Raw genomic sequence first — 14,703 nt, 5'->3', positions numbered from 1 at the left:
TACATCGGCTCAAGGACCTTTCGAAGGGCAACGAGCTGAGACAGTTAATACCCCTGCCAGCTCTTCCATTCCGACTTCAAGAAGACCATACCTAGGAAACCTTCCCCACTGCAGCAAATGTAGCTACCATCATCATGGTATATGTCGGGAACTCTATTGTGCTAGGTGCAACATGAAGGGGCATACTGCTCGTGTCTGCAGAACCCCGGTTGATTTTATTACATCAACCACCAATGTGACAATCAATCAAGTATGCCACCTATGTGGTGAGATTGGGCACCTAAAGCGAGATTGCCCAATGGAAAGAAAAGACAAGGACCCAGGAGGAGTCTAACTCTAATGCTTGGGGAAAAGCATCAAGGAACCCGGTAGATTTTTGGTACGTCTCTCAATCTCAGATAACTAACCGAAAACATTAAAAGGCTAATTCTAAATGTTAATACTTCCCCATTAAGGCGAAAGTCACAGCACTGTTATAAAATTTAAAATTTCATCAGGTAAAACTATAATGGCTAGATATATATGTTACGACCATGTATAATTGAGATGGATAGACCTAGAGTGAGTGAATGCCGCCTCATTTCCTGTTCCTCGTTTGGTTGTGGATTTAGGGTGGAGTCGCTCAGTCAACAGTCCTCTCCACCTTAATTATACATGACTAGTATATGTTAGGCGATTATAGAAATGCCTCGTGAGAATCCATTCATGAAAGGTACTCTACTCAGAAACACTCAGGACCCTCTATAGATCTGCGTCGACTCTATCGGTCCAAGTATCAGCGACAGTGATACACGGGACAAAACCCGAGACGCCTAGAACTTGTGTGCCCGTTCGACACATGACCCTATTAACGGGTTTTATGCATAAGAACAATCCTATGTGCTCATACAAACCCTAATGCTTGGATATAGGTTTCTCTATTATACATGCTTTGAATCCAAGACTAACAAACTTAGATCTAACATATTATAAACTGAATTAGGGTTTATAGAATTACCTTTGGTTGTTATATAGCAATAACAATCAATTCCTTGCCTGGATTGGCTTCAAAAGCTTAGTGCCTCAAATGATGCACCTCTAATGGAGTCACAAACACCACTAAGCAACTTGGATGAACAGGGAAGAGAGGGGAGGCACCAAAAACGGCTGGAAACCCTAGAGAATCAGTTGTCCACGTTTTTGGGGCCTAAGGGGTCCTTTATATACTTGTGTGGGCTGCTAGGGTTTCAGTCAAAACCCTAATGGACAGCTTAAACTCTAAGCAGCCCATGGAACCTTCTGGATAAGGCCATGGACGAAAATATGATGGGCTTCCATCACAATTTCGTTCACCCCTTATTCCTTTAGCATTCCTTAGCCCAATAACTCAATTATCCAATAATTGCAGTCCAGTCCCCTAAATTTAATTAATCTCTTTTAGCCACAAAATTAATTATCAATTAATTCTTGACTAATATTAATTAAACAATATGATTTCTCCTTTAATATATTATTCTCATAATATATTAATATATCATATTTAAACCTTTCTCTCCTTAATGCATCCTACATATTGCTATGGTGAAGGCAACCCAAAAGGACCATGCTCATAATCGGGTCAAGTACATACCAAAATAGTTATGGACTTAGACACTAATCTAACAGTCTCCCACTTGGATAAGTCTAATAACTATTTTCCGTATGACTTCAGAACCTGATCAGCAATCGTAGCTTTCAAAAGCCGTTGTCAACTCTGATCTTATCAGATAGCGTGTCCTCTAGATAAGGGATTATATATTCCTCCATTCTCAAGATATCGTATAGACAAAAGACATGAATTTCAATCATTCTCTCTATACTGTTTCCCGACTTCCGATTTATGACGACTGATAACAGACTACAATTGAACACATCAACTTAGTCCCGGCTTGGCCAAGCGCTTAGGTGTCATCACTAAATCATCGAGAGGCCCACAGATATCGCTTTTATCCCACTTTAGGTAAAAGGAATGGATAAACTTCGACTCAAATGCTCGCTTGCATTTATTGATCGAATCACACACAACAATAAGTTTTATAACACCAAGTAACTGGTGTGTTTACTTATTATCAATGTGCAACCGACCAACAAATAACAACTTACATGTCTCGGTTTCAAGAATATACAATATTATCGTCTCACTAATCACTCGTGATAAAACCATGAAGTGATCCAAGTGAGCGTGAGTTTAATCCAATACTCTAATCTTATCAAAGCATTCATGAACTCTGCAGCAAACTTGTGCCATGTCTAAACACTTCAGACAATCTACAGACATATTCATGACAGTTTTCCTTCATACTTACTTCCAACGTATGACCAACTGTGGATGTTTGAATAAACTAGTTATTCGGGAAGTCAAAACATGCAAACTGAAACATAATAATAATACTTAATCCTATATGACCCCAAACTTGTGAGAGTAAATAAAACACTTCTATTTATCCACCATATTGATTACTCATTATTATTGTTTAATGTTTCGGATAGTCAACTCATTACTTGAATTACAACAACAATTGACCCATGCTCTAAGCATGCACACCTTGTTTCCTATGGTCCATGCTTTGCGAAATAGATCAACTGAAAACTTTTCCAATGATGCTCATTTCACAATTCCTTAATCCTAACTGTTAGTGTAAGAACACAAGGTTCTTGCCACTACTAGAATATGCTAGATTCTAACATTTTATGCAACGATCATTTTGTAAAATCATAGCACAAAAGTCACCAAGACTTGGCCAATGAAATTACAAAGTACTCTATCGGAAATTGTTACAAGACAATTCTTTAGACGTGAAGTCTCACATTCAAAGTGCATTCCTTTGAACATCCTTCTTGCATAAAAGTTTCTAATCTAGGCATAGACTCTCAATATCCAACTCCCAATATGGAAACATTTCCACATTTGCCATATGACAACTCATTCTTAATAGAATCTTATCTATTCATAATAATGTCGATATGGTCCATCCAATACCATACTCCCAACTACTCATAAGCAACCAATCCTCAGCGAACTTTGGATCGTCCTTTGATAGTTGTTTAATTATTTTAGTCAAAAACAATTCTAGTCCTTTTTCCCCCTTAATGTGCTAGACATTTGGAAAATTTTAGAATGGTAAATATTATAGCATTTGCAATCGATCCTATACCCGAAGCGTATGGGACACGATGCATAATGTCTTACATAAAGATATGATACTTTACCAATCTTTTGACATAATATTTTATGTGACATGTTCTCACACGTAGAGCTTGGGTGGTTACGGGTTGAAAATAAGCTATTCCCTGCATAACATATATTACGTCTCTCGTACTAGGCCTGAATGCCAAAAATCCCATAAAGCTCTTATTACATAAAGTTAGCTCCTCAAACTTTCATTTATGAATCATAGGGACGACTTAACGTATAAAGTCTCTAACTTTATCCATTTGTATGCCATAAATGGATAATAAACCAAGCCCTAAGTCCATGACATGCACTAATGCTCAAGATCTTATGCATGGGATAGATGGGGTGATCAGGCTCTCAACTTTATGATTCAGAAACCCCAAAACAACAAGAAATGATCATCAAGAGGTTTGGAGTAGATCATACACACAAGATCCAAGGTTTTGGAACAAAAACATATAAAATGCATAACTAACTAGATATAGCATGAGAGATTGCCAAGATGGAAACTTTATACCTCTAGGAGGTGGACAACAAGGTGAATGATCTAGATCTACAAGTCCTGGACTCTTAGATGCTTCAAAGCTTAAGATATTTAGAAAACTCATTTGCATCTTTGGTTTGGAATTGTTCAAGACACTTTGTTTGTTATCTCTTAATAAGATTGTAATACTCTTGTATACCTTTAAAAAATGTATTTGTGTGGTTTGTTGTTTTGGGGCTTTATCTGCACTTAATACTAAAATATGTTTAAAACTATTAAATTATGTAATTTAAAGACAATTTCAAACTCAAGTGGTGTTGTGAAAAAGACCTAGAACACCATCTAGAAATGGCCAAGAGCAAGGAGGCACATTAGGGCTTAAGACAAATACTATATCCTTATATAGAGTGTATATTGAGTTTACTTGGGGGTGGGTCGTGGGCCCCTCCCCTTATTCATGACATGGCCTAAAAGACCATATACACATTTTCCTTGCTTAGGATATGGATTATGGGAATTAGTGATGAAGAGATAGGAATTTTTTTTCTTTTCTTAGGATATGGGTATGAGGGAATTGTTGATCAAAGGAAAGGGAAGACCTCAATAAAAAAGATGAACAATAGCTAAATCACCAAGACTAAAGCCCTATCAAACTTCTACAACCCATATAATCTTCAATTAATCTTTATTTATTCTTATAGGTGCTTCCAACGTATAACCAATTATAAGTGTGCAATTCATATTAGATAACAACTATATCATCAACTACTTTATCTTTCGTGTGGTCCTAATATCATCATTAGATAAGCTGACAATGACATCGACATGTTATGATTATGTATAATAACACTACCAATGAATCATAATATTTTATCTTAATCAATCTATTAAGCCAAATATCTTAATGTAAGTAATTAGTGGTAATAGTTTAAGACAAATCATGTTTCTAAAATGAAATCAAACCAGATAACTAGAACACTGTCTTTGTTTTTATTTTTTATTTTTTTATAGATTTTTATTTCTTTATCCAAACACTATTTTAATCTTTGCTTTTTTGCTCTTTTTAGATTTTTGTTTCTTTATCGAACACTATTTTAGAATAACTTTGATATCGTAAATAAGATGTTTCCTACGTTCAAACATAAAATCTATTTTCTAATTCTATTTACAAAAAATCCTTCGTCTCATATTTCATGTAACTTAGAAACCTTGTAATCTTTTTGTTTGGTATCATTATAAGATGATCTTATTTTTCAACACAAATGTTTATTCCAAAGATTCTTAACATGCTATTTTGGTATTATTATATTATATTCATTCCAAATTCCAAAACATATTTTAATGGTTTTAACTTGTAAGAAAACACACAAAAGACCCAACTTGTAAGTTGTAACACTTTCTTCATGTTCTAACCAACCGTTGACCACCTTCATGAGTCAAATCCATGACCCCAATCTCAATTACAACTAATCTCCACCGTTGAATTCTTGATCAATACCTCTAAAAAAACTATATTTATTTATTTATTTATTTTAAGTTGAAAGATTAAGAACTCTCACGATAAGGAGGAAGCTTCCTCCTGGCTTCTGCTCCTACGTGCCGCCTTGCCCACTTCAACACCCCACCAATCTCCGCCCTCCCTCTTCTCTAATCTCTACCTTAATACCTTTCTTCTTCTTCTTTCAAATCAAACCCTCTTTCAGTTTTCGATTTTTCTCCTAATTTCAATTAGTTTATTACCTTTCACCAATCATTGATCCGTTTTACGAATTTGCTGTCAAGATTTCACTTACCGCATCATGTGATCTGCTTATGGATTTAAATCTCACTTGGACTTCACCATCTTCAACCTTCTTCCTTCGACTTTGAGTAGTCAAGGTGAGTTCGCTTAATTTCTGGTTACTTACTTCCCTTGATCTGTGAATCACCCATCTTGCATTCAACCCACTTCGTCTCTTATTGGTTTGCACATCATCTTTCGCAACTTTAAGTTTGGATTTTGTCTTTACTTCAACGATAACAAGATCTGTCCTTTTTTGCTTCAAGATCACTTATATTTCTCCGTCAGATGTGGGCATTGTTGTTTGATTTCATTACTGTTTTGCTCTCAAGTTGTTTTTATGTATTATTGCACCTTGTTTCTAGTTTACACTTAATCTTAGACATTATTCGCACATAGTCTACTCTGCGTCTACTGTTCACGATAGCGTATATTCTAAAAATTACCAATTTCAAAGTCCATACCATGATTTAGGATCCGTTAATGGTAGAAATTTGCACGCCATTAAGCTGTCGGATGCAGAAATTAGCGAATCCATCTTCAATCAATCCAGTTAACTACAGAGTTTATCAACCTTGCAGATGGGATCTAGCAAGATGGAATCAACACTAGAGAAGATTGATTTTGAATCTGACGAAGAGAGCCCGTTAACTTTATCACAATCCGCAGGTGCAAAGCAATCTTTTCAATTCGAGACATCATCTCATACATCTGTCCCCAAATTCCGCACCCTCAGAAAGCTTCAATTCACCGCTTTCCATAGCGTGTATGTTGTCTTATTCAAAGCAAAGATCAATGTCTTGCTTCCCTTCGGACCTCTGGCAGTATTGATGCACTACATGACAGGACGACATGTAAGAATCTTCTCTCATCTCTTTTTAAGCTTCTTCTCCATGACTCTGAAACTGAAAATTTTGATCTTAATGTACTCTTCATCTTCAACTTTTCTTTTCAGGGATGGGTTTTCTTTTTCAGCTTACTGGGAATTACACCTTTAGCTGAACGGCTAGGTTATGCAACTGAGTAAGAACTAAGAATTTCTTCATTTCTTTGGTTTTCTTTTCCTTTCTTCTTGAATATGCTGTATATATCAACTCTTTTTTTCATATGTTTCAGGCAGCTTGCATGTTATACAGGGAACACAGTTGGAGGTCTGCTAAATGCCACATTTGGCAATGCAACAGAAATGATTATTTCAATATATGCATTAAAAAACGGGATGATTAGGGTTGTTCAACAATCATTGTTAGGATCCATCTTATCAAACATGCTGTTAGTTCTTGGTTGTGCTTTCTTTACTGGTGGCATTGTGCATTATCCAAAAGTTCAACGTTTCAACCAGGTAATTCACCATTTTTCGAATCTAATTCCATTCCTTTGTATGTTGGAATTTAGATCTCTGGAATCACTCATTTAGTCATCATTTGTGTTTACAGACAGCTGCAATAGTTAGTTCAGGGCTGCTGCTGATGGCTGTAATGGGAATCCTATTTCCAGCTGTTCTTCATTTTACACATACAGAAGTTCATTTTGGGAAATCAGAATTAGCACTTTCAAGATTCAGTAGCTGTATCATGTTGGTGGCATATGCAAGCTATCTTTTCTTCCAGCTTAAGAGTCATGCTAATCTTTATGATTCTGTTGATGAGGAAAGAGAAAATGATGGTGATGAACCTGAGGAAGAAGAGGCCCCTGAAATTACTATGTGGGAAGCAATTGCTTGGCTTACCATTTTAACATTGTGGGTGTCTGTATTATCTGGATATCTTGTTGATGCCATTCAGGTTACATTTCATACTATTTTAAGTTTTATACATTTTGTCTTCCATAGATTTAGATGATTTAAGTTAATGTTTATTGTAATTTTTCAGGGTGCATCAGACTCATGGAATATGCCAGTGTCTTTTATTAGTGTAATCTTGCTTCCTATTGTTGGTAATGCTGCTGAACATGCAAGTGCCATAATGTTTGCCATGAAAGACAAGCTTGTAAGTGTATATTATCAAAAAGCTAATTTCACAATAATGAGTTTATTAGCAACAGTTGATTATATATTTATATGTAACCCTTTTTTATTTATAGGACATCACACTTGGAGTAGCAATTGGATCTTCAACTCAGATATCAATGTTTGTGGTAATACCATGAACCCTTTTCTTCTTATTGTTTCTAACATTACAATAACCTTAATAAATATTAATAATGTAATGTGATATATATTTTCTTTCTTTTTCACGTGTAGATCCCATTTTGTGTGGTTGTGGGGTGGATCATGGGTCAACCAATGGACTTGAATTTTCAGCTCTTTGAAACTGCTTCTCTCTTTATCACAGTGTTAGTCGTGGCATTTATGCTACAGGTATTTAATTCAGTTTCTCTCTCTCTCTCTCTGTGTTTATTGGATAAGTTTATAAGTAATGATTTGGTGTGTGTGTGTGTGAGTGTAGGAAGGAACATCAAATTACTTCAAAGGGTTGATGCTAATTCTGTGTTATCTCATTGTGGCTGCAAGTTTCTTTGTACACATTGATAATAAATCTGGTGAGTGTCGTTATTTTTAAATTTTCATATATAACAACTTTGTGTATATATTTAAAGATTTGATTTAACTTGGTTTTGAAATTGTTTATGTAGATGATGACTAGGTAGGGTGGAGATGATGAAGTGAAGTGTTGTAATTTTGTGAGGGGAGGCTACACATGTATATGTTCATATGGGAAAGAGCATCAAAAAGGAAGGATATGGTGTGTAGTAAGGCTGAGGGTAAAACCGTCAAAATGATTTATGAAATGAAGCCGAGCCTGCGTCACATGTTTTCTTTTAACTGTTCTGTTATCCATTGTCAAGTACATGTAAAAATCCGCATGTTTCCGTTTCATACAACACAGTTTAATGCTATACATTTAATAAACTTCTTTTTTGGTTCGATTTTTTGGTAAACAATCAATTTAGTACGTGTGTTAAGTTTCGATTTTAATGTTAGGTTAAAATTATTTCTCGAAAAATTGGGTTCGGGTTTGGTCTGCGTTTTGTTTGTTTCTATGTGGTTTTACTTTCAAAAATCTGGAATTTTGGATATCTGAATTATCGTATTTGGGTTCGGATGCCATTTTACAAATTATCGGATATCTGAAAATTTTGATTTTGTTATTAAAATTTTATATATTTATGATTACTTTAATGAATATGTTTTATATAAATGTGTTCAACACTTCATGTTTCGTTTACTGTTAAGTTTTTTTTACCTAAGAAATGGATAGTTGTTTGCATAACGTATATAAAGCAGTGTAAAGAAACATGAGATGACACACAGTGTTATCATTAAAAAAAAGTTGATCGAAAAATACGACATTTGTTTTATAGTATTCGGGAATTACTAGACCAAAAGGTATTCACCCCACATCCTTCACTTTCTTTTTGTCAAAGCAATTCCACGTAATTTTCTTAGAATCTCTTCTTATCTAGGAAATGGTCACCTTTAATTTTCATTATTATTTTTTGTTTTTTAATAAAGTATATAATTCATTTATAAGTAAATTCAAAATTAACAAAAAGATGATTGTCATTATTTCATGTGACTATATGGTAAATAATACTCGTCGATAGAAAAAATGCATGATGTGTCTGTTAAAAGTGTTTAAACATAATTTTAATGATTATGTGTGACTCGTATTAAAACTTTTTTGTATCTAAATGATAGAAAATAACACATTAAAAGTAAATACATGTGGTTGTAAGGTATATAGTATTCATGATAAAACAAAATAGTGTATATAGTTTAAGTGATACTTTATGGCTGAAAGGTAAACAATAGCTATGTGAACACGTATTATTGTATATGAATAATAGAAAAAACCATGGTGAAAATAAATTCATGTAGTTATAAGGTAAGCAATTAATATACAATGTTAGAAAATAAACACTTCAATTGTTAATAAGTAGTCTCTAATGACATTATGGATAGGTTTAGCTAATCATTTGTAAGTCCTAAATACCTAATCCTATATAGTAATTTTTTTCTTGTATGTATATAAGAGTGACAATCTGTCCATATAATAAATGGCAATATCATAGATAGAAAATCAATCTGTTACACCGTATAATTCAGTCAAATATATTTTCTTCATTTTACTTATTTAACGTCGTATCAATACATGATAAGATTTAGGGACTAGATATCAAATTTTGACATCATCTCATTTACTCGCAAATATGTTTCCTTTGACTCCCTTTTCGTTATATGAGTCTTTGATATGATTTTCAAGGACTAAATATCAAACTCGGATACATATTAAAATGGAGTTCACACTAATATTTTTTTTCTAAATAAATTTTGTAAAACAACTCAATTCAAATACCAATGTAGTATTTACAAGTTCTATTAAAAAAAAAGTTCATATTAACACTAAACACAAAGTTCATGTGTCTGATGATTGGATAAGAAGAAGATATGTCTTCAAAACTTTCCATCCTCAAAACACACCCGAGAGCAAGGGGAAGGAGAGACGTGGTGATTGAGGCAATGTATGGTGTGAAAATTGTTTTTCAAATCTAGATCAAATCGGTTTCATATGTCATTTCTAAGTTCAAAAGATATTCCATGTTTTTATTGCACTAAAAACACAAACAATCATGGATGAAGTATTGTTGTAAAAACAATATGCGCTAAAACAAACAACGGTAGGAGCGTAATTTTGTTTCGACCCAAACAAACTCTGTAAGTAAGTTAGAAGAACATAATTTATCAAAACATGTTATTTACATCAATAAGTTTGTTTACTTTATTTTATCTGGACACTCAAAAGATTTATATATTAACGATGACCACATAACAAAAGATTTCTAGCCCAACACTATCCGATGTTGTCTTCCTCTTTGAAGTCGAAGGTTCAAATCAAAAAGAAAACTAATAAATACCTAAAATAAACAAGACCAAACACCGCCTGTTATTTTGGTTGATATAATTTTTTATTATTCAATGTATATATAATTTGTAGCTGATTGTGTCAAAGTTTACAAAGTGTTGTAAATAGTGTATAAGTTCTTGTATAAATGGTTTTATATTAGTAGAAAATATATATGTTATGGGAGGTAGATGTAGGAGTAACGAAAAATACTTGTGTAAATGATAACGAAAAGATTTTAGGTGTCGGTCAATTATGGAAATCTAAAAAAAGATAGACAAATGGGGTTTATTGTTATTAAACAAATATTTCTTGGACCTACAACAAGATCATTTCTTTCAATGACTTCCACTGTCTCCCAAACACATTTGAATATCATCTTCCACGCTTCGTCTTCATGAACTCTTCTTCTCAGAAACTTCAAACCCTATAAACCATTTTCTTATGTTACTTCTTCTGTTTCTCACTTTTTCATCTGGTTATAAATACATGCATATACATCCACATCATCTAATCCAAACACCAACGGATATCGCCGTTCATAGTCCTCTCCCACCCTCCGCCGCCCCTATGTCAAACCAACAACACCTTGACTTGTCAGACTTCATCAGAATCGGAAACGGCTCCTGGGGTCCCGTCTACAAGGTCCTCCACCGCCCCACCGCCACCCACTTCGCTCTCAAGGTAATCTACGGAAACCACGATGATGATTTCCGCCGCCAGATCCTTCTTCAAATCAAGCTCCTGCATGGCATCGATAACATCAACATCGTCAAGTGTCATGACGTGTTTGATCGTGATGGTGAGAATATTCAGGTTCTTCTTGAATACATGAACTGTGGATCTCTTCAAGGCACGCACTTGTCCGACGAATCCTCTTTGGCCGACCTCACCCGTCAGATTCTCTCCGGTCTCCACTACCTCCACCGGAATAACATCGCCCATCGTCATATCAAACCTTCAAATCTCTTAATTAATTCCAAAAAAGAAGTGAAGATTGCGATTTCCGGGGTTACGAGGATCTTGGAACAGACGACGCATCCTTGTAAAGATTCAGTGGGTACGATTGCTTACATGTGCCCCGAAAGAATAAACACCGACCTGAACCAGGGAAAAAACGACGGGTACGCTGGAGATATTTGGAGCATGGGTGTGAGCATTTTAGAATTGTATATGGGGATTTTACCGTTTGAGGTAGGAAGTCCCGATGATTGGGCGAGTCTTATGATGGCGATTTGTATGTGTCCGCCACCTAAAGCGCCGGCGACTGCTTCCACAGAGTTTCAAGATTTTGTGGGACGGTGTTTGCAGAGGGATCCAGCAAAGAGATGGACAGCAGCACAGCTGTTGGGTCACCCGTTTGTTACAGGGGAAGCCATCGCAGACATATCTACGACTACAACTATTTCCCTTGAGGGTGCCTCTACTCGAATACAATCATTCGATATATAGGTTTTCTGGTAATAGTGCCTATGTCTTTTACAGCGAATAGACCGTACACAATTTTTATTCATTCATAACAATTTATGTTTTAAAATGTTATAGAAACGAAAAATTATTATATAAAATCACTTCCTTTTTACAATACATCCAAACTCACTACTAGAAAAAGGTGAGGTTTCCTACAAAAATTTCCTAGGAACACAAAATTTTCGCTACTTCCTATAAATTATCAAGAACTTCCGAGGAAAACGTGTCTCTGATATTTCCTTAGAAGATCATTGGCATCAAATAGGAAATACTGATGAACTATTTGTCCTAGGAAGTCCTACGCTTTTCTTAGGAAATAAATATATATTTAACGTTCATACGTTTTCGGTTTTTCTTAGGAAATAAATATATATTTAATTTTTTTTAATTAACCCATGTAATACATGAGTCTCACAACTAGTTTATTATTATAAACAAGTCATATCATTTTGTTCCAATATGCCAAAGAGCCTCACATCTACGTGAAGTGTTTCGTTTAAGTGGTTTCTAGGAAGTTTCAAACCAAGGTCTTTCACTAGACATGTCAAACTTTTACCAATTGTCTTAGGGTCCAAGTGATTAATTTGATACACAAAAAAACTTATAAAGTTAACACATTTAGGAAATACCGAAGAATTCTTTGTTATCGGAAATCCCTCAGAAGTTCATACGATTTTCCTAGAAAATAAATATATATTAAATGTTCCTAGGTAGTTCTTTGGTAGTTTTTTTATTATCAATTTATTATTATAAACGAATCATGTCATTTTTTCGAATATGCCAAAGAGCCTCACATTTACGTTATAAGTGTTTCATTTAAGTGGTTCCTAGGAAGTTTCTCAAAACTTCCGAGGGATTTCCTAGGAAATTTTCGATCCAAGGTCTCTTACCAAAATAATCATCATTTTTATTATTATTATTATTATTAACACATACACATACATGCTAAAAATAATCCTAATATTAAAAATAAAAAATTTTGTAACTAATCAATTAGAAATGTGTAGGTAATTCCGAGGGATTTCCTAGGCTAATTTTTTATTTGTTTTTTTTTTTGAAGTTCAAACGTTGTTTTTTCATTCCATATTTGTACAACTTTGTTACATATTAAATACTTTTATCTTACAAAGTTACGTATTATACATATACACAACCATACATATGTACACATACATATAAATTTACAATGGTAAATAATGTTTTGGGTAATGAGTTGTGATGGTGCACACGTATGTATGTTTGTATATATTTTGTATAATTTTGTGAAATAAAAGTAACTAATGTATGATGAAGTTGAACAAAATATAGAACGAAAAAAAAACGTTGTTTTAACATCAAAAAATGAAAAATGAGTTACCTTCCTGGGAAAAATCTAGGAAATACCAAGGAATTTCCTAGACAACACAAAATTTGCCACTAATCTATTGGAATTGCGTAGGTATTTCCAAGAGATTTCCTAGGACCAAAACCCGTTTTCTATTTTTTCGAGGTTTACACGTTTTTTTGTTTCGTATTTTGGACAACTTTTTTATACATTAAATACTTGTCTTACCAAGTTATGCATATTATACACATACACATACACATACATATTGATTTATAATGGTAAATGAGTGTTTTGAGTAATGAGTTCATAGTGTACATGTATGTATGTACGTATGTATGTATGTATGTATGTATGTATGTATGTATCGTGTATAACTTGTGAAATAAAAGTAATTCATGTATAATGAAGTTGAACAAAATATATAATGAAAAAAATGACGTTTGAAGTAAAAAATTGAAAAATGGATTATGTTCCTAGAAAATCGTTTGGAAATACGTGAGAAATACCGAGGGATTTCCTACAGAATACAAAATTTGTCACTAATTCCTTGCAAATACGTAAGTCTTTCTAAGGGATTTCCTAAGACTAAAACTCGTTTATTTTTTTCGGGGTTTAAACTTTTTTTTCGTTCCATATTTTAAATGACTTTGTTATACATTAAATACTTTTATCTTACTCAATTAAATGTGATATATACATACGTTTGCACCTTCATAATCTATTACTCAAACATTCATTTTTTATTTTGTATTTATATTTGTGTGTATATGTCGATTATGAGTATAACTTGGTTAGCTAAAAGTATTTTATGTATAACAAAGTTGTAATAAAAAGGAAACAAAAAAAATGGCATTTGAACCCCAAAAGATGAAAAAAGAAATTACGTTCCTAGGAAATCTCTCGGAAGTTGCTAAACAGAATATTATTTAGTATTTTCCAACTATTTTATAAGTATAACTTGGTAAGCTAGACGTGTTTTGTACATAAAAGGAAACTAAAAAAATTGCGTTTGAACCCCGAAAAATGAAAAAAGAAATTATGTTCCTAGGAAATCCCTCGGAAGTTCCTACGCATTTCCGAGGAAACTGAAGCATTAACTACATTATAATCATCATGCATATATACATGTGTTTGGACATTAATCTATTACTTAAAACATTCATTTTTTATTCTATATTTATATTTGTGTATATACGGATAATAAGTATAACTTGATAAGCTAAACATATTTCATATCTAACAAAGTTGTACAAAAAAAAATTAAAAAAAAAAATAGTTTTTTTTTAACATGATAAGCTAAACATATTTTATATCTAACAAAAGTTGTACAAAAAAGAAAACTAAAAAAGTAACGTCTCAACCCCAAAAGATAAAAAAAAAAAATTATGTTGCTAGGAAATTCCTCGGAAATTCCTACGTTCCGAGGAAACCAAAGCGAGCCCAAAACCCACGCATGATTAAGCCCACCTATAATTTGTGCCCTATGTTTCGTGACTCGTGAGTAGTCTGTAGTCTTCTTGTAGCATCCGGAATCTAGAAGGTCAA

The 14,703-nt window shown here is 33.7% G+C and overlaps 2 protein-coding genes across 2 annotated transcripts; both read left to right on the top strand.

The window, feature by feature from the left end:
• Positions 1–5,223: 5,223 nt before the first annotated feature.
• On the top strand, positions 5,224–8,385 carry LOC111913913 (vacuolar cation/proton exchanger 3). The gene is made up of 10 exons (XM_023909633.3): positions 5,224–5,555; positions 6,039–6,311; positions 6,413–6,480; positions 6,574–6,799; positions 6,894–7,241; positions 7,329–7,445; positions 7,540–7,593; positions 7,700–7,816; positions 7,905–7,998; positions 8,092–8,385. The coding sequence occupies exons 2-10, from the start codon at positions 6,039–6,041 to the stop codon at positions 8,100–8,102; spliced, it is 1,308 nt and encodes a 435-aa protein (XP_023765401.1). The 5' UTR covers positions 5,224–5,555; the 3' UTR covers positions 8,103–8,385.
• A 2,203-nt stretch (positions 8,386–10,588) lies between these two features.
• On the top strand, positions 10,589–13,385 carry LOC111913914 (mitogen-activated protein kinase kinase 5). The gene has a single exon (XM_023909634.3). It carries the CDS (start codon positions 10,806–10,808, stop codon positions 11,811–11,813), a length of 1,008 nt encoding a protein of 335 aa, XP_023765402.1. The 5' UTR covers positions 10,589–10,805; the 3' UTR covers positions 11,814–13,385.
• The last annotated feature ends 1,318 nt before the right edge of the window (positions 13,386–14,703 follow it).

This window comes from Lactuca sativa, chromosome 1 (assembly GCF_002870075.4).
Source record: "Lactuca sativa cultivar Salinas chromosome 1, Lsat_Salinas_v11, whole genome shotgun sequence".
Taxonomy (NCBI): Eukaryota; Viridiplantae; Streptophyta; class Magnoliopsida; order Asterales; family Asteraceae; genus Lactuca; species Lactuca sativa.
This window is presented reverse-complemented; position numbering and strand designations above follow the sequence as displayed.

Excerpts from the sequence above, each read along its gene's own strand:
- LOC111913913 (XM_023909633.3), top strand. The coding sequence starts at position 6,039 with ATGGGATCTAGCAAGATGGAATCAACACTAGAGAAGATTGATTTTGAA. Across the intron at positions 6,481-6,573 it reads CGGCTAGGTTATGCAACTGA|GCAGCTTGCATGTTATACAG; the intron begins GTAAGAACTAAG and ends CATATGTTTCAG. Across the intron at positions 7,817-7,904 it reads TCGTGGCATTTATGCTACAG|GAAGGAACATCAAATTACTT; the intron begins GTATTTAATTCA and ends GTGTGAGTGTAG.
- LOC111913914 (XM_023909634.3), top strand. The coding sequence starts at position 10,806 with ATGTTACTTCTTCTGTTTCTCACTTTTTCATCTGGTTATAAATACATG.